General features: G+C 39.7%; 1 protein-coding gene and 1 pseudogene across 1 annotated transcript in view; one reads left to right on the top strand and one right to left on the bottom strand.

Moving 5' to 3' along the window:
* The window catches only part of CPA6 (carboxypeptidase A6), a 359,484-nt gene that overhangs the window by 66,231 nt on the left and 266,870 nt on the right, over nt 1-26,383 (bottom strand). The window contains exon 6 of the mRNA XM_062189878.1: nt 24,953-25,057. Coding sequence (XP_062045862.1) covers nt 24,953-25,057 — 105 coding nt within the window. The remainder of the gene's footprint in view (nt 1-24,952; nt 25,058-26,383) is intronic.
* LOC133758393 (large ribosomal subunit protein eL21-like) lies at nt 96-580 on the top strand (annotated as a pseudogene).

Raw genomic sequence — 26,383 nt, 5'->3', positions numbered from 1 at the left:
ATGTACTTGTTTAGAATAGCCTCATGATCATTTTTTTTTTTTCTAAAAATCTGTTGTGCCTTTCAGCCGGAGCTGCCATCTTCCAGTAATTCGCCAAGATGACGAACACAAAGGGAAAGAGGTGAGGTACCCGGTACATGTTCTCAAGGCCTTTCAGAAAACATGGAGTTGTTCCTTTGGCCACATACATGCGCATTTACAAGAAAGGTGACATTGTGGACATCAAGGGAATGGGTACTGTTCAAAAAGGAATGCCCCATAAATGTTACCATGGAAAAACTGGAAGAGTCTACAACGTTACCCAGCATGCTGTTGGCATTGTTGTAAACAAACAAGTGAAGGGCAAGATTCTTGCCAAGAGAATAAATGTGCGTATTGAACACATTAAGCACTCTAAGAGCTGAGATAGCTTCTTGAAACGTGTGAAGGAAAATGGTCAGAAAAAGAAGGAAGCCAAAGAGAAGAGACCTGGGTTCAACTAAAGCGTCAGCCTGCTCCACCCAGAGAAGCCCACTTTGTCAGAACCAATGGAAAGGAGCCTGGGCTGCTGGAACCCATTCCTTATGAATTCATGGCGTAATAAATGTAAAATAAATAAATAAATAAGAGCTAATTGAAAAAAAAATCTGTTGTAATGTTTCTACTTTCATTTCTGGTTTTATTTTTTTGAGTCTTCTCTTTTTCTTAGGCTAAGGGTTTGTTAATTTTTTTTCAAAGAACCTCCTTGGTTTCATTGATATTTGTTCTCATGATTTTTCTGTCCTCTACTTATTTCAGTTCTGATCTTTATTATAATCTTTCTTCTGCTAACTTTGGGCTTAGTGTATTCTTTTTTGAGGCCCCTGAGGTATGTTATACTCTTTTAGACCTTTCTTTATAATTTATTGCTAGATACTCCCCTATTGGGACTGCTTTTGCTGTATCACAAAGGTTTTGATATATTATGTTTTCATTGTCATCTATCTCAAGATATTTTGAAAAACTTTTTTTTTTTTTTGACAGGCAGAGTGGATAGTGAGAGAGACAGACAGACAGAGAGAAAGGTTTTCCTTTTTGCTGTTGGTTCACCCTCCAATGGCTGCTGTGGCTGGCGCATCTCGCTGATCTGAAGCCAGGAGCCAGGTGCTTCTCCTGGTCTCCCATGGGGTGCAGGGCCCAAGCACTTGGGCCATCCTCCACTGCCTTCCCGGGCCATAGCAGAGAGCTGGCCTGGAAGAGGGGCAACCGGGATAGAATCCGGCGCCCCGACGGGGACTAGAACCCCGTGTGCCGGCGCCGCAAGGCGGAGGATTAGCCTGTTAAGCCATGGCGCCAGCTGAAATTTTTTTTTTTTATATCTTCTTTGACCTATTAGTTTTTTGGGACTAACTTCTTTTTAAAAAATTTAATATATTTTAAGCAAATAGATAAAATACATGGGAGAATATTATACTTATGAACCCACCAATACACTTTGCTGTGATATCAAATATTTCAAAATATCATTGAGACATTATAGATAAAAGTCAAACCCCTTTTTAGCACTCCCTGACCCAATCTGCCCCCACCCAAGGTAATCGTTATTCTAAACTTGACATTATCATTCCTGTGTATGCTTGTATGGGGTCACTTCATGAAGCTGATAAAAAATGGAATTAAAAGGTAAATTATTTTAATCCATTCATAGGAGGTATTTTCAAAGAGCCCATGAACATTGTGTATTGGAGAAAACTATGCATGAATTTTTAAAAAAATTGCAGCAAAATAAACTTCTCTTTTAATTTCATTTTCCATGAACTATTTGGAGTACCATTTTATGCATTTATGAAAGTACACAATATACTTTGAAATTTTATGCAAATGAGACCATAATGTGTCAATCTGGAGTCTGTTTTTTTCCTTTCAGTGACAACCCACTTACGAGATGGGCCAAGGACCTCAACAGACATTTTTCAAAAGAGGAAATCCAAATGGCCAACAGACACATGAAAAAATGTTCAAGATCACTAGCAATCAGAGAAATGCAAATCAAAACCACAATGAGGTTTTACCTCACCCCAGTTAGAATGGCTCACATTCAGAAATCTACCAACAACAGATGCTGGCAAGGATGTGGGGAAAAAGGGACACTAACCCACTGTTGGTGGGAATGCAAACTGGTTAAGCTACTATGGAAGTCAGTCTGGAGATTCCTCAGAAATCTGAATATAAACCTACCATACAACCCAGCCATCCCACTCCTTGGAATTTACCCAAAGGAAATTAATTTGGCAAACAAAAAAGCGGTATGCACCTCAATGTTTATTACAGCTCAATTCACAATAGCTAAGACCTGGAACCAACCCAAATGCCCATCAACAGTAGACTGGATAAAGAAACTATGGGACATGTACTCTATAGAATACTATACAGCAGTAAAAAACAATGAAATCTGGTCATTAGCAACAAAATGGAGGAATCTGGAAAACATCATGCTGAGTGAAATAAGCCAGTCCCAAAGGGACAAATATCATATGTTCTCCCTGATCGGTGACAACTAACTGAGCACCAAAAAGAAAACCTGTTGAAGTGAAATGGACACTATGAGAAACAGTGACTTGATCAGCCCTTGCCCTGACTGTTGATGAACAACTTAATACGTTATCCCTCTTAGTATTTTTTTTGTTTGTTCTACTTAATACTTTTGGTTGAATACTGTAATCAATACACAGTTATTATTAAGTGTTGAAACTTGACTGAAAAGTAATCACTGTTAAATATAAGAGTGGGAATAAGAGAGGGAAGAGATGTACAGTTTGGGACATGCTCAATCGGACTTGCCCCAAACGGTAGAGTTAGAAACGTGCCAGGGGATTCCAATTCAATCCCTCAAGGTGGCTGGTACCAATGCCATCTCACTAGTCCAAGTGATCAATTTCTGTTCACAATTGATCATAATGATAGGTCTAAGAGTCAAAGGGATCACATAAACAAGACTAGTGTCTGCTAATACTAACTGATAGAATCAAAAAGGGAGAGAACGACCCAACATGGGAATCGGGACACATAGCAGACCCATTTAATGGCAGATGTCCTAAATAGCACTCTAGCCTCAGAATCAGCCCTTCAGGCATGCGGATCTGGCTGAAGAGCCCATGAGAGTATTTTAGGCATGGAAAGCCAAGACACTCTGGCAAAAACAAAAAACAAACAAAAAACCCAAAACAACAACAACAAACAAACAAAAAAACAAAACCTAAATGAAAGATCTCTGCGAATGAGATCCCAGTGGAAAGAACAGGTCATCATAGAAGGAGGTACCTTTCTCTGAAGTGAGGAGAGAACTTCCACTTTGACTATGACCTTGTCTAAGTAAGATCGGAGTCGGCGAACTCAAAAGGCCTCCATAGCCTTGGCAACTCATGACAAGAGCCTAGGGTGATTACTGATGCCATAAACAAGAGTGTCAATTTGTTAAGTCAACAACAGGAGTCACTGTGCACTTACTCCTCATGTAGGATCTCTGTCCTTAATGTGCTGTATATTGTGATTTAATGCTATAACTAGTACTCAAACAGTATTTTACACTTTGTGTTTTGGTGTGGGTGCAAACTGTTGAAATCTTTACTTAATATATACTAAATTGATCTTCTGTATATAAAGAGAATTGAAAATGAATCTTGATGTGAATGGAAAGGGAGAGGGAGCGGGAGTGGGGAGGGTTGTGGGTGGGAGGGAAGTTATGGGGGGAAAAAGCCATTGTAACCCATAAGCTGTACATTGGAAATTTATATTCATTAAATAAAAGTTAAAAAAAGATTTATTTAATCTTAATTTTGAAATCAAGGTTGACTACACTGATATCCTGTTTTATACTTTGGTTGCTGTTTTTGTCATTAATGATTTTGAATTTTAACAAAATGTTTTATTTGTGTATTGACATAATCATTTGGTTCTTATGATAAATAAATATTTTTCTTTTGCTAAATTGTCTTTGTATACCTGGGATAATCCTGTTTGGTTATGACGTGGTCTTAATTTATTGGCTGGATTCAGGTAGCTAATATTTACATCTACATTCCTAGGTGAGATAGGCCTATAATTTCCTTTCTTATCTTGTCCTTGTATGCTTTTGGTAATAGGGTTATTACTCAGTTGTGATTTGGGGAATATTTCCTAGTATATTTGAATTATTTGTCCCCTATATGGTAGCATTCAGCTCTAAAACCAGTTTGGCTTAGAGCAGAAATCAGCTAAACACAAAGGAAAGATACCACAGGAGAGATATAGCTTTGCTTATTTCCCTGGTTTTTGCTTTTTATAATTTGCTTCTTTTGATCTTTTTCTTGTTTTATAACTTCTTGAAGACCTAACTCTTTTTTTTTTTTTTTTTTTAATTTTTGACAGGCAGAGTGGACAGTGAGAGAGAGACAGAGAGAAAGGTCTTCCTTTTGCCGTTGGTTCACCCTCCAATGGCCGCCACGGTAGGCGCACTGCGGCCGGCGCACTGCGCTGATCCGATGGCGGGAGCCAGGTGCTTATCCTGGTCTCCCATGGGGTGCAGGGCCCAAGCACTTGGGCCATCCTCCACTGCACTCCCTGGCCACAGCAGAGAGCTGGCCTGGAAGAGAGGCAACCGGGACAGGATTGGTGCCCCGACCGGGCCTAGAACCCGGTGTGCCGGCGCCGCAAGGCGGAGGATTAGCCTAGTGAGCCGCGGCACCGGCCATCTTTTCTAATTTATTTATTCAAAACCATGAGTTCCCCTTCAGTATTGCTTTGGTAGCATTCTCTGTTCTGACATAGATGAGGTTTGTTACCCTTCAATTCTAAGTTGAAAATTTTCCTTGATTAAACCATGAGTTATTTATAAATGTTTTATCTCTAAATGTGTGAGTGTGAGGAGTTATTTTAAAAATAAATTACTTCTAAAAATGGCATTGTAGTTAGAATATATATAGTGAATTTTTGTGCACAATTGTGCTTAAAAAGAATATACATTCACTAACTATTGGGTGTGGATTCTGCATGGTAAATTAATCTTATTGTTTGATTAAATTTATTGTTTTGAAAATCTATATTTGTACTAAAAATTATCTGCTGTCTTAATCATTAAGAGTTTTGCCAAAAAATAAAATCTTGTTGCTTTGGGCTTATCACATTTCCTTTTATCTTGACAATTTTTGTTTTTCTTATATTTTGAGGCCCTTAACATTATCTTTAAAAGTCTTTATTTCTAAATAATATATTATTCAGGGAAGCTGTTCCTTAGCATTCTATTCTGGAGTGGATTTAATTCCCAAGACTTGCCAGAGCGTGTTCTTCCTCTGATAAACAAGCAGAGTGTCATTGTATTGCACATGCCATGTTTGTAATTTTTATAACTTTCTAAGAATTGCAGCTATTCTCCATCCGGCCAGACAAAGCAAAAATGATCACGATGTGATGACTGTTAAATACCGAACAGGATGACTGAGAGACCTTGCTTGAATGCCTTGAATAATAGGACACGGATCATTTCTCTTTTATGGTTTAGGTGGGGGTTTCTAGAAAAGCCATGACAATGTGTCTTTATTTCCTATTATTCTAACCTGTGATAGTATAAAGAATACAGGGTTGTGCTTTTCTTCTAACGTAGAACTCTTTTTAGCAACCAAATACACACAACCCATGTGCACAGGAAAGGAAATGCCTACAAATCCAGTTGCGTCTGGACTTCAAGGGTTTAATTTCATGTCTACTGTGGTTGCTTATGTGGAAGACTTAAGTAGTCCTTGAGCTGAAGGCCATTCACAAAGCAATGCATCACACGCCTCAGTGTGGCAGTCCCTAGGAACTGCACTCATCTCACATCATTTTTAAAATGCCGCATCACAATTGATTTTAAATGAAAAGACATTAAAGTTCTGAGCATTCTTCCAGGCAGATGATATGTCTGGTGCTAGATTAGAGCGTTCCTGAAGTTAATTAAGAAAGAAAAATAATAAATCGAGTTGGTATACACCATTCTCCAAGGCTACTTTGGCAGCTGGCGTCGCAGCTCAACAGGCTAATCCTCCGCCTTGCGGCGCCAGCACACCGGGTTCTAGTCCCAGTCGGGGTGCCGGATTCTGTCCCGGTTGCCCCTCTTCCAGGCCAGCTCTCTGCTGTGGCCCAGGAGTGCAGTGGAGGATGGCCCAAGTCCTTGGGCCCTGCACCCCAGGGAGACCAGGAGAAGCACCTGGCTCCTGACTTCGGATCAGAGCGGTGTGCTGGCCATTGGAGGGTGAACCAATGGCTAAAGAAGACCTTTCTCTCTGTCTCTCTCTCTCTCTCTCTCTCTCACTGTCTACTCTGCCCGTCTGGCTTCCCTTCAAATATTTACATTCTGTATACCAAAATTTATCAGATAAAATTTGATTAACATTCAAGATCAATTTTATTTTGCCCTTACAAAATGTGGTATGTCAAATTGGGCAGAAGCATTTCCCCCAACTTTACTCTTTTTATATTTATTTGGTTGGATGTTACTTTCTTGTAGTTCTGGGATGTGGTGGTCATGTTTTTGAGGATGTGCTGAATTTCAAAGAAAGTAGCTTTCAAACATTTATCTATTAGTATTTTTCTTTTTCTTCTGGCACTATTGCAGAGGATCCAAAGATAATAACTACACGTGCAGTGAAAGACACTGGGAGAATCAGCTATGTTATAGCAGAAGCCCAAAGAAGGGGCAAATCACCATTACCGCAGCACCGAGGTGGGTGCATCTTGACATAAAGGAAGCATTTAAAATTTAATACCTAGAGAATTAGTTGGAGCAGGGGATCGTTTTTAGAGAAATAAAGAAAAGAGAACTTAATTTATAAGGCCAGTGGATGCTGCAGTCTAAGATGTTAAGTACAAAACGGCCAATGAAGTAGTTTAATAGCAACATTGCCAAGAGGCTCTGTGAGTAAAGGATGAAGAATTGACGACGATATGCAAATTTTATAAATTCTGTTATTTTATACTTAATTCATACTCAGAACCAACCAAAGTGTCTATCTAACAGAGAAGGTAAAGACTGAAAAATATCATCTATTAATTTATATTTATCAATAAGAGTTGTATTTGGGATGTTTTGTGTTGCCCTAAGCTTTATATTTCTGGAGTTTTTATACTGAGAAAGCCTAAAAAATGATGATGTATTTACTCATAAGAAGCCAGGACAAACTTTGTGGCATTACTACGATCTGCTACGTAAGGAAGAACAGGTGTCCTGGCATTGTACAGCTCTGATATACACAAATTTCAGTTACTGGATCTTCATTGTGCACATCACTCTGTAAATAACAGATGTGCATGAAGATCTATGACTTCCTTCAGAATTACTGTGCATTTGTTATTCAATTTACACAGACAGCAAAGTGTGTAACTGTGTTACCTCCTTATGTCTCAGTGAAAAACCTTCATAGTATCTTACCAAAATGGATGATGGAAAGAGGGAATTGGTCAACTAAAGTAAAAATTCAGCAAAGAAATGAAAAATGGTAATGCTGGAGGTGGCATCTGAGTCACATGTAAATGGAATTTAGAGCAAATAGCTAACTGGGAGTGTTAACACTGCCACCCTTGAGCTGTAGGTGTGAAGCCAGCTCAGCCTCCCTACATGGATGAAGAAAGTAATTGTGGTGGCAGGGGTGAGGATGTGCCAGTGTGGGTGACACAGGCAACGCTTCACGTTAAAGGAACTCTGACATATTTTACGACGTTGAAAATATGAAAGACAAAATATTAGAAGCTGGTCCAACCAAGAAAGGAGTAGGATGATTTGCCAAGACAAATTTTTATAAATGATGCTCATTTCACATTGTAAGTTATACAGAAGGAATAAAGCAAGCGCAACCCAAAGTACATTTGATAAGGTATATTTTTTTAACAAATAAATAGTTTCATTCTCAATATTTCTCATGATTCAAATTAAAGCATATGGAATATTAGTTTTACTATTTTAAAAATTATATTCCTATAGATTTATCATAGAGGAAGAGAGTTTTTAATGTTTTGGCAAAAATTTATAAAGATCACAGAACAATTTCATTGATTATTGTGATTGCTTTGTACTGCTTTAACATATACGGTCATTTTATAATCTAGTGCTTCTGGGCTACGTGAGGACTCCCAGTGTATATTTTGGAAAGAACTTTCTCAATTATTGGATAGTGGAGTACCACATATATAATGGATTTCAAGTTTTTAGATTAAAGAAAATTATTTGAGAGGAGCGTAGTGAGAACAAGCGAGTGTTTCTACATGCTGGTTCATTCCCCACCTGCCCACAATTGTGGCTTGGGCTGGACTGCCACTAAAGCTATGAACGAAACCCAGGTCTCCCACGTGGGTGGCAGGAATTCGATTACTTAAGCCATTACTGCTGCCTCTCAGGGTATGCATTGGTAGGGATTTAGAGTCAGGCACTGGAGCTGGGAGTGAAACTGAGGTAATCTGACGTGGGATGCAGGTGTCCTAACCAGGATCTGAATGTGGTAGGCCCACCAACTGCCCCTAGCTTCAATTTCATTGGGCTGAAAGTAAATAAATATTAATACAGACCCTGCCCTATAGAAGACATTATGAACTGCATAAAATAGGAGAAAGAGTCAGGCTGGAGAATGTGGAGTATTAAAGAGAAGTTTGGGAGAGTGAGAAGGATGGAGACATATGGGGAACTAAGGGTCCTAAAATGAGTAATAGAAAAAACAAAAATATTATAATTACTCAGAGGGTAGTAAACAAAATCAGATAATTTTAAAATGTGGATCATTTTCATATGATGAGCTGTTTTCCATCAGGTAATTGAGAACAAAGGCATACTTGCTTACTCAGCTGAACTCGTTAGATACTTGCTCTGGTTTTGTAGCTCTCTCAGTGACCTGTTTATTTGGGCACATTTTATACATGCGATTTCAGTGCTCTTCTTTTGAGTTACACAACTACCTTTTAAGGTCTATGCGAGCATATTACATTTTTACCTTTAACAAACAGCAAAACACAATGAGAGTGAAGGAGATGATTATCCAGATGGAGCATTCCCTGGAATCTCTTGGGTCTTGGGAGAAGGCTCTTCGTTCTGGAAAGTCTTGCCAACTGGAGGACTCCTCCTATTATCATTGCTCCAAGTCTTCCTTAGAGCTCTGTCTTATACATACAACCCTCCATGGTCTTCAAATATTGCTACTTACTCTGCCTGGAAAGTAACTCTCTTCCCTGAAGGTCTCCTAATTCTAGTTGAGGTGTTTGAATCATCTACACCGTACATCTGAATCACATGCCAGATTTTGGCACGAGCGTTAGTCATCACGGTGGTGCCAAGTGTCAATGGGTGTGAACATGCAACACAGAACGTTTGCCAGGACAATCAGGCTGGGTGCAAAGGGTGAGTTTTCACATTACTTAATCAGCAAGGGATATCTTGGTTCACCTGGGGGACTAAGGAAGTTTTAGTTTTTCTTTTCTTTTTTGTGCCTTTATGTTGCAAGGTCAAGTGAGACCCATCTGTATATTGTATGTTTTCAAAACCTGGAGAACTTTTCTCTTCAGACAGGTTTAGTCCCAATCGTCTCACAAACCCTTGCTTTGTCTTTGGTCTGCCACTGAGCAAAATGGAATTGGGCTGCTGGATTCTCAAATACCTGTAGGAATTTGACTCAAATATCTCCAGTTGCCAGTGAGCTGGATTCAGTTTTACCTGGGTTAAATTTATCTTAAAAATTTAATCATTCTGGATCCTGCTTAATATAAAAAAATTTGGAAAATTCACAATACATAAAGAAGAAAATAAAATAACCTACAGTTCTATTCTATTTCAGTACTTGGGGTATTTTTCATGTACATCTGGCTTCCAGATACAAATTTCGCAAAATTGAAATGATAAAATCTGTGCAATGTTTTATTTTGTTTTGATAGAGCAGTGTGTCATGAAGAGTTTCCTTCATCATTAAATAATCCATTAAAATATTTTTATGTAGCCAGAACTATCAATCAAAAATTCCCTTTATGTCTTCCTTCTTTGCTCTTAAGCTTGGAAATGTCTTCGTCCCTTGAAAATAAAATAAGCATTTCCCTGAGTTCCTTTCTAGCTATTGAATGAATAAGAACTGTGGTCAAATCTGCCTTGCAATGTGGAATGATCTGAGGCAAAAATTAAGTGCTACACTTTACTCTGGGCCAGCAAGCAGCAGCTGTGGCTTGAGAAACCCAATTTGGGAGATTGACAGTTTCAAAGTCTCAGAAGTGAACAACGCCCCAATTCCCTCATTCAATTGGAGGTGATTCTGAAAAATGAAGCAAATGCTAATCCATCTGCACTGGCAGCAAGGAATTAAATTGGCCTTCCCACTAAAAAAAAAAAAATTAGCAAGATGGGAAAATAGGCTGCCACTGACAATTACTTGGCCACCGTGTATATCTGTGTTACTCCTCCTGAATTTGTACCAGGACCTCCATGGTGAACTACTAGAATCTTCCTCCCCTTTTCCTGTCTCTTCTTATCAGATTATATAATATAGACAAGAAATGGACTTAGAAACAAGTTCATTATGGGTATTGGAATTTATGCCTGGTTGTCTGCTGTCCAAGTTAGGGCTGTGAGTCAGGTATTCATTCATTTTGGCTGCTTGCTCAGTCTTTTTTACTTCTCAACAAAGAATGTACCAATTTTTTTTTTCTTATTTGAGAAGGAAAGAGAAGGCAAGAGAGAGGGAAGGAGGGAAAGAGAGATGGGAAGAGGGAGAGCGTGCACATCAGAGTAAATGTTCTCATCCACAGTTCATTCCCCAAACAGCCACGATGGCTGGTGCTGGGCCAGGTTGAAGCTGGGAGCCTGGAACACAATCTGGGTCTCCTGCATGGGTGGGAGGAACCCAATTACTTGAGCCATAGCCACTGCCTTCCAAGATCTGCTTTATCAGGAAGCTGGTGTCAGAGCTAAAGCCAGGAATCAAACCCAGGCACTCTGATGTGGGAGGCAGGTATCTTAACCAGCATCTTCACTAGGCTACATGCCTGCCCTCATTTCATTCTTTTGGTCCGTAAGAGATCACCTGAGAGCAGTTACTGGTGGTTTCCTCTCATCTTCCCCTCTGCCCCATCTCTGCTGTGCCCCAACAATGTCGGGTCTGATGCAGGGTAAGTACTTAGTCATGACTTATTGAAAAAACCATTTCCTCTCCTTAGTATAGTTTGGATTATTTCTGCCAGACTAATGATAACATCAAACCCTCCACTGCTGTTCCTCCATCTTCAATGACACTATCCCCCTTTTCAGCATTTTGTCACCTTTCACCCGTGTTGCCATTTCATTCCCATATCAAGCCAATCACCAGTTGCTAAAGACTTTCTTTCTTGGTGCCACTTTCTGTAACTGCATCTCATCTTGCCAGAGGAACTGTAAACGCATTGAGAAAGGAGGCAATGTCTTGTGCATGACAGTACAGAACTCACAGCGCTACAGGACCTAGCATGTTGCCATCACCAGAAAGGAATGCCCAAAAAGCAGTTGGTAGAATGGACAAATGAATTTTTTTCCTTCAAACCTTTTTGACTTTGCATTTCCTTTCCTTTACACCCACCTTTTTTGTCCATGTATAGTCATGTTCCTAGAAACTTCTAGTTGTTGCCCTAACTCCAGCCCTTCCTACTTCTTTTCATCCACTTATTACTGCCTTTCATCTTCAACTTCTCTGATGACAACATGTGCTTTCATTACTAACCAGTATTTTCTTATTTTACTTTATTGAGCCAAGCTTTGCTTGGCTCCAGGGTTTACTATAATTTTTCAGTCTCACACTGTGTTGGAGTCTACTCATGCAGATGATGGGCTGTTGTCTCACTAATCTACAATCACATACTCATACGATGTTCCCTCTCAACATGAGTCACTTCCCTTTCTTGGAACACTCTCTTATGTCCTTGATCAAATTCCTGCTTCTTAGTCAAGGCCTCACTTGAGTCTCATCTCCCCCACAAAGCTCCTTTACCAAATTGTCTTCTTTAATCTTCACTGATTCTGATTCCTTAATTCCTTCAGGGACCACAATCTTATGATGTAGCCCCCAAAGACACACTCTTTTATGTTGTTTCCTGGACATAAATAAATATCATCAAATAGAATGTACATGCCTTGAGTATGGAAGCCATGAAATCTATAATACAAGAAGAATGCTGAAAATACCATGATCAACAAGAAAGTGTTAGACTGATTTAATATATAGATCTTCTAGGAGGATACTATTTATCCTTAATTTTTAATTGCCAGCTTTATTAGAATATAATTCACACTCCTTATAACCCATCATTTTAGTCTACAATTCAGTGGTTTTTAGAGTACTTATAGCCATTACCACTATGTAATTTTATAGTATTTTCATCTAAAAAAATAACCTTACCCTGTAGCCACCAACCCCATAGCTCTCTTGTCTTCCTCATCCACAGACAACCACTCATCTATTTACTTTCTGTCTATAAGTTCACCTATTTTAGACAATGCACACAGATGGAATCATGCAGTATATGGTTTTGTGAACACATCTTTCACTTAACATAATGTCTTCAAAGTTCATCTATGTTGTAGTTTGTATCAGCATTTCATTCAGTTTTTACTGAGATAATTCATATAACAAAAACTCACTCTTTTAAAGAGTAAACATCACTGGTATATTTTCAATGTTGTACAAGTATCATCACTTAATCCCAGAATGTCTCCATCACCCCCAAAAGATATATTATACCTATTAGAGGTAAACCTTAATTTCTTTCTCCTCGTATTCCTTAGAAGCCACTTTTATACTTCCTATTTCTATAGATGTTTCCTAGTCATTTAATAAGAATGGAATGGTATCTGCTTTATATAACTTAGCTTAATGCTCTTAAGGTTCATCTATATTGTTTTCACTTTCCACTTAATTTCCTTTTATGGCAGAATATTGTTTGAATATACTACTCACCAGATAATGGATACTTTTTGGTTACTATGAATAATGCTGCTATGAACATTCATGAACAAATTTCTGTGCAGTTCTAAGTTTTCAATTTTTTTTTCGGAAAATACATCAGAGAAGAATTTTTAGGTTAACACTGTGTTTAACTCTTTGAGGAACTGCCAAAACTTCTAAACTGTGTTTTTAACTTAGTAGTTTTCTTTATTTTTAAATTTAATTATCAAGGCCATTACTTTTTAAAATTTTTTTTAATTTATTTTTTATTTTTTTGACAGGCAGAGTGGATAGTGAGAGAGAGAGACAGAGAGAAAGGTCTTCCTTTTGCCGTTGGTTCACCCTCCAATGGCCGCTGCGGCCCGCGCATCTTGCTGATCCGAAGCCAGGAGCCAGGTGCCTCTCCCGGTCTCCCATGAGGGTGCAGGGCCCAACCACTTGGGCCATCCTCCACTGCCTTCCTGGGCCACAGCAGAGAGCTGGCCTGGAAGAGGGGCAACCGGGATAGAATCTGGTGCCCCGACCGGAACTAGAACCTGGTGTGCCGGCGCCGCAAGGCGGAGGATTAGCCTGTTAAGCCACGGCGCTGGCCTTAATATATTTTTTTAATTTAATAAATGTGAATTTACAAAGTGCAACTTTTGTATTGTTATGGCTTCCTCCCCACCTCCCTCCCTCCTACGGCCCTCCCCTCTCCCACTCCCTCTCCCATCCTGCCCTTCATCGAGTTTCATTTTCAATTACCTTCATATACTGAAGATCAACTTAGTATATACTAAGCAAGGATTTCAACAGGCTGCACTCACACAACTGCACAAGGTATAGGGTATTGTTCGACTAGTAGTGTTGTTTTCAAGTTTCATAGTAAAACACATTAAGGACAGAGATACTACGTGGGGAGCATGTACCCAGTGACTCCTGTTGTTGATTTAACAATTGGCACTCTTATTTATGACGTCAGCAATCACCTGAGACTCATCAAGGCCATTACTTTTAAGGTTTGTGAGTGTTCCTCTTTATCAGTGTCTTCTTGCTATCTATTTTCTTTGTTCCCTGCCCTCTGTCCACCCTCAGATATGTCTATTTCTCTTCTGTAAATAGTATCTCCTTGCCTTTTATAGAAAGAAAACCTTCCAGTGTTTATTTTATCTTTGCTTCCTTTTCCTTATGTTTTTATGGATGTATGTGAAAGAGTTACAGTGAGAGGTAGAGCCAGAGAGTAAGAGAGGCCTTCCATTCTGCTGGTTCATTCCCTAAATGACCGCAATGGTCAGAGCTGATCTGATCCAAAGCCAGGAGCCAGGAGCTTCTTCCGGCTCTCCCACCAGGATGCAGGGGCCCAAGGACTTGGACCACCTTCTGCTGCTCTCCCAGGCCATAGCAGAGAGCTGGATTGGAAGAGGAGCAGCTAGGACTCAAACCAGCACCCACATGGGATGCTGGCACTGCAGGCTGGGGCTTTAACCCGCTGCGCCACAGTGCCAGCCCCTCCTTATGTTTCTATTCTGGTTTTCTTTCTTTGATGAATTAATGTCTGTATCATCCCTCTTGCCTATGATAAATTAAAAAGAACTTTGGGGCTGGTGCTCTGGTGCAGTGGGTAAAGCCGCCGGCTTCAGTGCCGGCATCCCATATGGGTGCCAGTTTGAGTTCTGGCTGTTCTTCTGATCCAGCTCTCTGCTATGGCCTGGAAGAGCAGTAGAAGATGGCCCAAGTCCTTGGGCCTCTACACCCACATGAGTGACTCAGAAGCAGCTCCAGGATCCTGGCTTCACGTCAGCCCAGCTCCAGCAGTTGCAGCGATTGCGATTTGGAGAGTGAACCGGTGGATGGAAGACCTCTCTCTCTCTCTCTCTCTCTCTGCCTCTCTATAACTCTCTGCCTTTCAAATAAATAAATAAATATTTAAAAAATAATAAAAAATAAAAGAACTTTATCACCAAAATGCAGATTTCTTAAAGTTCCATTTTGGTGTCTTTAATTCACATCTCAGTAATAAGTTTACCATATCTGTGTTCCTTCCCTCCTCTCTCAATGCACTCCCATTTAATAGCTTGGTAATAGTTCCGCTAACCTAGTATAAGTAAAATTTTAACAAGAGAAAGATTTTACAATCTAAGCATATCCCCATTTATTTCCTTCATTTTGCTTTCAAGACAAGAAATTTGTGATATTTGAATATTAGGAAAGAGAAAGGTAGAAAGTATTGAAATTAGAAAAGTGACGATGCTACATTTTTCCAAAATAATTAAATGATTATCAATTTAAAAGACTAAAGCCTCAAGTTTTATGGTCTGTATTGCATTTAAAAATGTGTACCAGTTCACAGCTGTTAATCTGTTGAGATAGTGAACTTATTTAAGCAATTTTTAAAACCACAAAATCTTCAAGGCCATCTCACCAGTCATTGAAGTCTTGTTTGATCCTATGTTTTCTAAGTTTTGTGTTTCCAAAATAAACATCAGAGATCCATCTACTTTGTTAGGGTGGAGACAGATATGGGACAGTCACAGTGGCTAAAGAAGAGATGGATATAGGGAGCCAGAGCCATAGCTTGAAACTTCTGGTCTGTGGCAGAGAGTCAGGGTCATTTGATGTAGGCTGTCCAGCAAGAGGGAGTGGGCAAGTGTTGCATTGCCTCTGTCTCTCTAGGCAAACGATAGTGCCTGGTCCCAAAAGAGATGGAAATGAGGAATATGGAGCCTGGCTATTACTTTTCTAATAAAAATTTATATATTGTGATAAATATAGATGTATTTATAATTATAAGAAATAATGAGGGGTCCGTACTGTGGTGTAGTCAGGTTAAGCCTCCACCTGCAGTGCTGGTATCTCATATCGGTGTAGATTTAAGTCCTGGCTGCTCCACTTCCAATCCAGCTCTCTGCTGTGGCCTGGGAAAGCAGTGGAAGATGGCCCAAGTGCTTGGATCCCTGCAACCATGTGGGAGGCCTGGAAGAAGCTCCTGGCTCCTGGCTTTGGATTGGCCCAGTTCTGGCCATCGTGGCCAATTGGGGAGTGAACTAGCAGATGGAAGACCTCTCTCTCTGTCTCTCCCTCTCGCTGTCTGTAACTCCATAATAAATAAATCTTTAAAAAAAAAAAGGAAATAATGAGAGATAGCACATACAGCATACCTACTCTATCCCAATGGTAACATCTTGAAAAACTATAGTGTGATATGGCAGTCAAGGAGATGGTATTGGTAGTCAAGATACAAACCACTCCCTTCATCACTGGATACCTCATGTTGCTACATCCACCTTCTTCCCTCTTCCACTTCTTGCTCAATCCCAGCCACCACCAATCTTTTATTTCTATAATTTGTAATTTCAAGAACAATACATAAATGGAATTTTGGGATTGACTTTCTCATTTAGCATAACTTTCTGGAGTCATCCTGGTTATTGTGTAACAATAGTTTGTTCTTTTTATTGTTGAGTAATTTATCATGATATGGATAGCCTACAATTTGTTTAACTACTTGTCTGTTGACAGTTATCTGGGTTGTTTCCAGTTTTGAGATGTCATAAATAGAGCTGCTATAAATTCTCATGTACAGGTTTCTGAGTGAACATAAGCTTTAATTTCTCTGGGATAAATACCAAAGAGTGCAATTGTTGGGTCATATGGTAATGTCTAATTTTAAAAGAAACTGGCAACTATTTTCAAGAGTAGTATTACTATTTTACATTTTTATTCACAATGGCTGAGTGATCCAGTTTCCTGCTTCCTCTTTGGCATTTGGTGACTACATACATATGTTTAAATTTCAGATATTCTGACAGGTGTATGGTAGTTCATTGTGACTTTAATTTGAATTTCTCTAACAGCATCTTTTTGCTTGTGCATATTTATCATCCGTGTTTATACTTTTTGGTGAAATGTCTCTTCATGTCTTTTGCAACTTTCTAATTGCATTGCTTGCTTTTTTTACTACTGAGTTTTGAGTTTATATGTTTCAAATAATAGTCCTTTATCAGATATGTAGTTTGCATATATTTTCTCAGACTGTAGCTTGTCTTTCATCCTCTTTCACAGGCAAAAGTTTTAAATTTTGATTAGGTTTGATAATGTACAATTTGTCAACATTTCCTTTTATGGAGCAGTTTTGTAGACAAATTTAAGAACTCTGCCCACTTTAGATTTTCTCCTATGATTTTCCCTTCCCAATTTTACATTTCACATGAAAGTTCCTGATCTGTTTTCAGTTAATTTTGTTTTAGCATGTGGACTTAGGTTGAGGCTCTTTTTTTTCCCCTTTAATGCTGTCTAATTGTTCCAGAATGATTTGTAGAAAAGGCTGGTTTTTTTCTCCACTAATTGCCTTTGTATCACTGTCAAAAATCAGCTGGGAATATTTTTGTGGATCTATTTCTGGGTTTTAGATTCTGTTCCATCTATAAATGCCTATCCTTTGACCAATACCATACATTCTTGATTATTATAGGTGTATAATATATCTTGAAATTAGGTAGAATAATTCTTCCCTCTTTATTTTTTTTCAAAGTAGTTTTAGTTCTAGTTATTTTACTTTTCTATATAAATTTTAGGATAACCTAATCTACTCTACAAAAAAGTCTTGGTGGAAATTTGATAGGAATTATGTTAACTCTATATCAATTTGGGGAGAGTCTGTGTCTCTACTATATAGGGTCATCTTCTAATCCACGTAAATGGTATGTCTCTCTACTTATTTAGATTTTCTTTGTTATCTTTCAACGGCATTTTGTGATATTTAGCATGTGAGTGCTCTACATGTTTGCTATATTTGTATCTAAGTATTTCACTTTTTTGAATAACTGCATGTTCATTGGGTTTTCAGCGTTCATGTGTTCCTTGCTATTTTATAGAAGCACACTTGATTTTGCTTATTTGTCTTGTATTCTGTGACCTTACTGAACTCATTCACTAGTTCTACAGAATTTTTCTATATAATTCTTGTGATCTTCTATGTAGACAATCATGGTATATGCAAGTAGGGATGATTTAATTTATTCTTTTCCAATCTATATCTTTCTTTCTTTCGGCATGGCTGCACTGGCTAGAACTTCCAGCACTATGTTAATTAGGACAGTTGAGAGTGGACATTCTTGTCCTGTTTCTGATTTTAGGGAGAAAGAATTCAGCTTGTACTGTTTATTGTAATGTTTGCTGTAGATTTTATAAATGCCCTTTATGAAGTTAAGGAAGTTCCCCTCTATTCCTATTTTCCTAAGAGTTTTTAATCATGAATTGATGTTGAATTTTTGTCCAATAGTTTCTCTGCATCAATTGATATGTTCACATGATTTATAATTCTAAGATAATAACCATATTTTCCTCACTCCCCCATCCCTCTCTCTCTCCTTTCCTTTTTTTTTTTTTAATTTATTTGATAGATAGAGTTAAACAGTGAGAGAGAGAAAGTCAGAGAGAAAGGTCTTCCTTCCGTTGGTTCACCCCCCAAATGGCTGTCACAGCCAGAGCTATGCCGATCTGAAGCCAGGAGCCAGGTACTTCTCCTGGTCTCCCATGCGGGTGCAGGGACCAAGTACCTGGGCCATCCTCCACTGCCTTCCTGGGCCACAGCAGAGAGCTGGACTGAAAGAGGAGCAACCAGGACTAGAACCCGGTGCCCATATGGGATGCTGGCACCACAGGCGGAGGATTAACCAAGTGAGCCACAGCGCCAGCCCCCTCTCCTTTCCTTCCCTTTCACTTTTTAAAATTTTTGCGAAATCATAATTTCAATCCACTCTATAATCACAGGCTCAATTTAGCTCGTTTTGTGGTGGATTGCACTGATCAACTTCTGAGTACTGAACGGGGGCTGCATCACTGAAACCTGAGGGGCCTTCAAAAGGCCCCTGAAAGTGTGTTCATGAAACACCTGTGCATGGATTTCAATTGTTTTACACCAAAATAATTTTCCGCAAAAAATTTTTGAAGTAGCATCATAAGCTTCATTTAGTCATAAAATACAATTCTCTTCATAGCTTGCCAAATTCTATCTGCTAATATTTTAAGGATTTCTGCATCTATTTTCACAAAGGATAGTGGTCTGTAGTTTTTTGTGTTGTTTCTGTCTCGTTTTGTCATCGTATATGTCCCATAGGTTTCATAAAACCAATTGGAAGTATTTCCTCTTCTATTTTCTTAAAGAGATAGAGTAGAAATGGTACTAATTCTTCCTTAAACATTTGGTAAAAGTCTCTAGTGAAACCTTCTGAGCCTTGAGATTTCCCTGGCGGGAGGAGGGGGGGAGGGATTTTAATGTCATGGGTTCAATAGCCATAATAATTATAGGTATATTCAAACTGTACTTCCTAGTAAGTGAGTCGTAGTAGTTTGCGTATTTCCATTAATTGGTTCATTCTGTCCAAGTTGTTGAATGTATACAAGTAGAGGTGTTCATAGTGTCCCCAGATTATCCTTTCACTTTCTTCAGTCTGAAGTGACATTTCCCATTTCTTCCTGATACTGGTGATTTGCATAGTATATTCATATATATTCATATATATATATTTCTTTTGCTGGAGCTTTGTCAATTTATCCTTTTAAAGAATTAGGTCTTTGTTTCATTGATTTTTCTCTAATGGGTTTCTATTTTAAGTTTCAATAATTTCTGTTCTTATTTGTATTATTTCCTTCCTTCTGCTTGCTGACTTTAATTTCTTTTTTTTAGGTCTGTGAAGGAAGAGCTTACATTACTGTTTTTTTTTTTTTTCGATTCATGTATTTAGTGCTATAAATGCCCCTCTCAGCATTGTTTTAATTATGCTCAACAAATTTTGACATGTCATATTTTCATTTTCATTTAATTCCATGTAAATTTTGATCTCCTTTTGAGATTTTGTCTTTGACCCACAGATAATGTAGATATGTACTCATTTTCCAGATGTTTGGGGATTTTCTTTCATGTTTCTGCTATCGATTTTTAGTTTGATTTCATTGTGATTAGACAGCACACTCTGTTTGATTGCAATCATTTTACATTTTTGAGGTCCGTTTTTGGGTCCAGCATCTGGTATACATTAGTATATGTTTCATAGGTATTTGGAGAGTATATATTCTGCTGTTGTTGGGTGATCTATGAGTGTCTGATAGATTCAGCTGGTTGGTTGTGTTGTTGAACCCTGCTGATTTTCTAATTCTTCTCTTTATGTTGATTATTTAAAAATACCAAATTGCAGATACTAACAGTATCAAGTCAATTTTATGAAGTACTTACATGCAAACACTTAATTTTTTTGCATATGTTAATCAGTCAATCCTCCCAATAACTCAATAACTATTTTTACTCTCATTAAATGTTTTATGACATATTTTCATTTATTTGAAAGGAAAAGAGAACAACTTAGCAAGAATGAGAGAGAGAGATACCTTCCATCTGCTATTTGACTCTCCAGTTGCCTGCAAAAGCCAGAGGTAGGACAGGCAAAATCTAGGAGCCTAGAACCCAATCTGGGCCTCCCATCTGTGTGGCAGGAACCCAACCATTTGAGCCATCACCTGTTGTTTTCCAGGGTGCACAGTAGGAAGCTGAAGTTCATAGTGGAGCTTGGAAGTTAACCCAGGCACTCCCACACAGGATGTAGACAACCTAAGTGGCATCTTAACTGCTATGCCAAACACCCACCTCTACCACTGTAATTTTCTGAGTCTCAGAGAGATTAAATGACTTGCCACCAAGTTCACACAGCTAGGAATTGGCAGGTCGGCATTCCACTCCAAGGTTGTCTGACCTGTAACTATGTGCATGTAGTCCCTATGCAATTTGCTATTTGGCCAGGATATCAAAAGAGCTGATCAAGTTCATTCCAGTTCAGATTTAAGTAAGGATACACATACATGTAGTACAGTGGTGGCTATTGGGGAAATCCTACGAAGTTGTAGTAGGCAGTCTCTAACGTGGTCCCCTATGATTCCTGCCTCTTGCTGTTCATACCCTGTGTGGTCTATCCTAGGACTGAGGGCACGATCTACTGACTCAATTCTAATGGATACAATAGAGCAAAGGTGATGGGATAATGCTTCCAAGACTAGGTTGGAAAGGGACCATGTTTCCATCATGATCTTTCTCTCTTGTTTTCTCTCTCACCTGCTCTGAGAGAAGCCAGGTGCACCCCACGGAAAGGCCCATGTGGCAAGGAACTGATGCTTTTGGCTAACAGCCAGAGAGAACCTAAAGCCCCGCAACAGTCTTGTGAGTGAGCTGGAAACACATCCTCTCCAACTCAAGCCATACATCCTCACAGCTGGGGCTCAGCTGGCACCTTGACTGTAGCCTTGTGAGAGACTCTGAGCCAAAGGCATCTAGCTAAGTTGCACCTGAATTACTGACCTAGTGAAACTGAAATTATAAATGCTTGTTTTTTTAGGTGCTACTAAGTTTTAGGTTAAAACATGCAAGAAAGAGAGAAAGCAACATCAGGGAGCCAGACTTTTGGCTGCTGAAACCTGTTTTTCTTGGGGCCAATACTCCAGGAGAGTCACAAGATGGTAGAAACCACTGAGAGATCGGGACAACAAATGTAAGAGTCTGGGGGAGTATCACCTCAAATGATTATTTTAAAAAGTTATCTTATTTTTTATTTGAGATGGAGAGAAAGGAGAAAGAGAGAGAGAGAGAATTTTCTATCCACTGGGTCACTCCCAAAATACCCACAAAGCCATGATTCGGTCAGGATGAAACCAGGAACCCAAAACTCAATCCAGGTCTTGCTCATGAAGGCAAAGATGCAAATCCTTGAGCCATCATCTGCTGACTTGCCGAGTGTGCATTAGCAGGCAGCTGGTCTGAAAGTGGAGCAGGGACTCAAATCCAGGCACTCCGGTATGGCATGTGGATGTGAAAGTAGCAGCTTAACCTGCCGTATCACAATGCCTGCTCCTCTCATGATTCTTATGTGCCCACAAGAGGGCAAATGCGGCAGAGGAGAAAAAGACATGTCTCAGCAGAGATAGACATGGCTGAGGGGGTGGGGGTGGAGAGAGACACGCAGACAGTCTAGAAGCTGCATCATGTTGTCTCCTGGGAGGCAGAGCTTTCCTGTTGCTGCCAGTGGGGACATAAAAATTAGAGAAGCTGACAGGCCGGCAGCCAGTCACAACACTTCTGTGGTGAGAGGAGAGATGATCTTGTGGAATGGGTCTGCCTGGAGCCTCTCTTGGATCTACCACCCTTGGAAGATTGAGGACTTAGCAAAGGAGCCAAGATAGTATGGAGGAGATGATGTATCAATGTCTGGCAGCTTTTAAAGTTAATTAAATCATTGACATCCCCATTGTTCCTGCCTCTAATAACACCATTAATGGGAAAGGGGCTTCAAAGCAAAGGAAAAACATTTATTTATTTATTTGAGAGAGAAATCTCTTCCATCTGCCGGTTTACTTCCCACATGCATACAACAGCGGGGACTGGGCCAGGCTGAAGCCAGGAGCCCGGAACTCGATCAGCGTCTCCCATCCTAGGTGGCAGGGCTCCAAGTCTTGGGCCAGCATGTGCTGCATCTCATGGTGTGCGTTAACGGGAACACGAATCAGAAGTGGGGGAGCTGGGACTTGAACAAGGCACTCCTGTGTGGGGTGTGGGCATTCCAAGCAGTGTCAATGCTGAGCCCGCGAAGACATTTCAGTTCACAAACATGTAAGACATGTGAATATTGGCCTGCTCCAATCACTGCTACCAGACCACCTTTGCAGCCCCATTGCTCCCACAAAGACCACGAGGCCTCCTTTTATTCCGTTTCTGGTTGCTGCCCTGACTCAGTGGCAAAGTGGAGGCACGACTGGCAACCATCACAAGCGAGAGTGAAGGAAGTCTGGCGAGGATAGGAGAAGCACAGAAGATGCCAGACTTACCTGCCCCTGTGAAGACACTCCGGTGGAGGAGGAGGGGGAGGAGGGAGAAGCCTTTCCTCACTCATCTTTGTGAAAATAGCTACTCTGTTTTTTTTTTGTTGTTGTTTGTTTGTTTGTTTGTTTGTTTGTTTTTGACAGTGAGAGAGAGAGACAGAGAGAAAGGTCTTCCTTCGGTTGGTTCACTCCCCAAATGGCCGCCACAGCCGGCACTGCGCTGATCCAAAGCCAGGAGCCAGGTGCTTCCTCCTGGTCTCCCATGTGGGTGCAGGGCCCAAGCACTTGGGCCATCCTCCACTGCCTTCCCGGACCACAGCAGAGAGCTGGAGTGGAAGAGGAGCAAGCGGGACTAGAACCTGGCACCCATATGGGATTAACCAAGTGAGCCATGGCCCGGCTGAAAATAGCCTACTCTTAATTGCAACTTCTTGCTCTTGCTCCCAAACCAGCTGTCCTAAACTGACAGTGGTTGTCCATGCCTCTTCCTTATCTTGTGGCTACCCTGTGTCCTTTCTTTCTTGGAAACTGAACTTGAGTCACAGGGCAGTGTGTGGGCGGTACAGACTGTGCTTGGTACCAGTCAGAACCCATGAGATGACTTAGCAATTCATTATCCAGAAATCTTTCCACTGGATTCTCATTCACAAATATTTGAATACCTATGGAGTACCAGGTAGTTTTCTACATACGGAAGATTTGGCAGTAAACAAGACAGCTGGAGTCTCTGTCCTTGGAATTGGTACACAAATAAGACTAATGATAATGCATAAATAAGACCAACAGTAACCGCACAGACAGGAAGTCTAGCTGTTATAAAGCAGAGGCTTCCCACATGGAAGATACATTCTAAAGTCCTTCAATAACACACAAGGTTGTATTTCCAAATAATAGATGTTCTGTGCTTGATCATTGTTTTTATTTTTACCCCTAACCTTGAAATAACAGATAATACGCTGCTATGCATCCATTAAATATTTGATATAAGTTAACAGAGTTGACAATTTCTTATTAGCTTTTGCTTTTGTCTTAGTGGGATGAAATGATGTTTTAAGAATATGCAAATTGCTCAACAAACTGAGTAGGAATTGTTAGAAAATTTTATTACATAATATTTATAAAGTTAAGGATGATTTTGTGGGCTTGGTAGTGGCAGAGAATCAAATTTTGCAAATTTAGCACATTCTTGACATTTTTGAGGAATATTTTTTAAGACCTAGAAGACTCTTCAGAGCTGCAAATCCCACTAGAGCACAAAATTTCCTCATAAAAACACAGTGAAATAGGACTGAAATATATTCAAATATCCTTTGTATTTTTAAGTTTTTCTATAAATGCAAGACTAGTGAAATTTGTAGGGCTATATGCTGGCTAAGAATCAAAATTTCCTCAGACTTCTTCATTTTATTACTAGTACGAGTGGGTGGTTTTCTTTAAAGACTTTTTTTTTTTTCAAACATGAAAGTCAAGGTTTAAAAATAACATACTATGACAGACACTATATTCTTGACAATCAGTAGAAAAATATCAGAACATAGTAAGGTCTTGGTCCATAAGGCTGGCCCACTTCTGGGAAAGGGACCCACTTAATACACCAGCTCAGAGGGCTCATGATTCAAGTGACTCATGTGGAAAACGACTCTGAGTCATCAAGTACCAGGGTTACCAAAAAATAAATGAAGCTGAGAATGTCAGATCCACAGACACTAAGGGCTGTTTGGTTTCTAAATCATAGACCTCTAGCTGGAGGACATAACGTCACCATTTGTTCACCTCTTCATTGTTATAGCACAAGTGAGATCATTTTAAGGGGGAAGGCAAGTCGATGTGGAACTTTCTGAGCTGGATATAAAATAGGAATTCACTTTGGAACACTACAAATTGAATTTTTAGTCTTTTACCATATATCTGCTGCTATCATTGGCTCCCAATTTGTCACAAACTCATAAAGGCTCTTAATCTCAGTTTCTTCTCCTTCAATGAGAGCTGGTAATTCTAAGTCACAAGGGCAGAGGTGGAGATAAGCTGATCCAGGGCTAGGAAGGGTCTCTATGACCCTGAAAGCAGCCCACCACATCCAGGTGTTGATATCATTCAATAAGGTACCACTGGCTTCACATCCCCACTTTGTTCCTTGAGTAGAATAGAAACACACAGATCTACCAGCTAGCTGAATCGGACATTGTGTAAAGGGTTTAACTTACCTCTTTTACAAACCACTGACAAAAGGCAGGGCCAACCCATTCTCTTGCATGAATACCACAGTCTATCCAGACAGCTCTTTTGTAAGCTCGAGATCCTCTGCCCAGCTGAAAACAAGAGTATTCACAGTAACTAACCCAGGCTTTTATTTTTCTGATTCATTGGCCAGCGTAATTTAATAAGGTTTCAGCATAATTTTTCCCTATAGTTTGGTTCGTTAAGTAACATGCAAAAAAGATAAAGAGATTTTCTATCTATGTTGGAAGTCTAGGCTTGTTCACGCAGAAACAATAAATTTATTGCCCTAATTATAATCAAAGAACTAGAAAATATACAAGGCTGGGGCAATCTGTAAGCGGGGTTGTTTCTCCACTTTAACATGGTCTGTGACTGTTAAGTAAAAAGTTCAGTTTCCTCTCTCCCTCTCTTTATTTATCCCAAAGAATGTTTCTTAAATGTTCCCAAGGAATATTTCTTAATGAAATAGCTGTGTTTTATAGATAGATAAAGTCAAATTTTATTACACCATAAAACGGAGATGTACAAGGTTATTTCAATAAGCTCATGGAAAAATGGAATTAAGAGTTCATTTTGGTACAAAACATTTTGAAATCCATGCATAGCTTTTTCATTATACACACTTCTCATGAACTTTTGAAGACCCCTCATAAAACAACTTGATTTGTAGAATCAAGTGGCTGATTTTCCCTTGCAATCTGACTCTCTTAGTATTACTTTTAATCTCATTTCTAATGCTTTTCTATCGGTAGTTCTTGGCATTATATTCATAGGGGTTCTGGATTTCATTCATTCATTCATTCTCTTAGCTAATACTTCAGGAAATCATTTTTAAGGTCAGACATTGTGGTCAGCACTGTAGATTCCAAAATAAAAAGGCAAGGAGGATGAATATATAAACAACCAATCAACTATTATTGATGTGAGTATCTACAAGTTACCTTGGGAACAAAGGGGCTATGCTGATTTTTTTTTTTTTTTGGACAGGCAGAGTCAGACAGTGAGAGAGAGAGAGAGTGAAAGGTCTTCCTTCGGTTGGTTCACCCCCCAAATGGCCACCACGGCCAGCGCTGCGTCGATCCAAAGCCAGGAGCCAGGTGCTTCTTCCTGGTCTCCCATGAGGGTGCAGGGCCCAAGCACTTGGGCCATCCTCACTGCACTTCCGGGACACAGTAGAGAGCTGGACAGGAAGAGGAGCAACCAGGTGCCCCAACCGGGACTAGAACCTGGCGCGCTGGCGCCACAAGTGGAGGGTTAGCCTAGTGAACCATGGCGCCAGCTATGCTGACTTTTCTTAGGGAATAAAGTAAGGCTTCCTAGAAGAGGAGCATTTGGGTAACCTGGGCAAGACTTGAAACTTGCTTGGCAGAAAAGTTGTAGGAAGGCACCTCAAGCTTGGAGGAAGATGTTAGTAC

Source organism: Lepus europaeus, chromosome 4 (genome assembly GCF_033115175.1).
Source record: "Lepus europaeus isolate LE1 chromosome 4, mLepTim1.pri, whole genome shotgun sequence".
In the NCBI taxonomy this organism is placed as follows: domain Eukaryota; kingdom Metazoa; phylum Chordata; class Mammalia; order Lagomorpha; family Leporidae; genus Lepus; species Lepus europaeus.
This window is presented reverse-complemented; position numbering and strand designations above follow the sequence as displayed.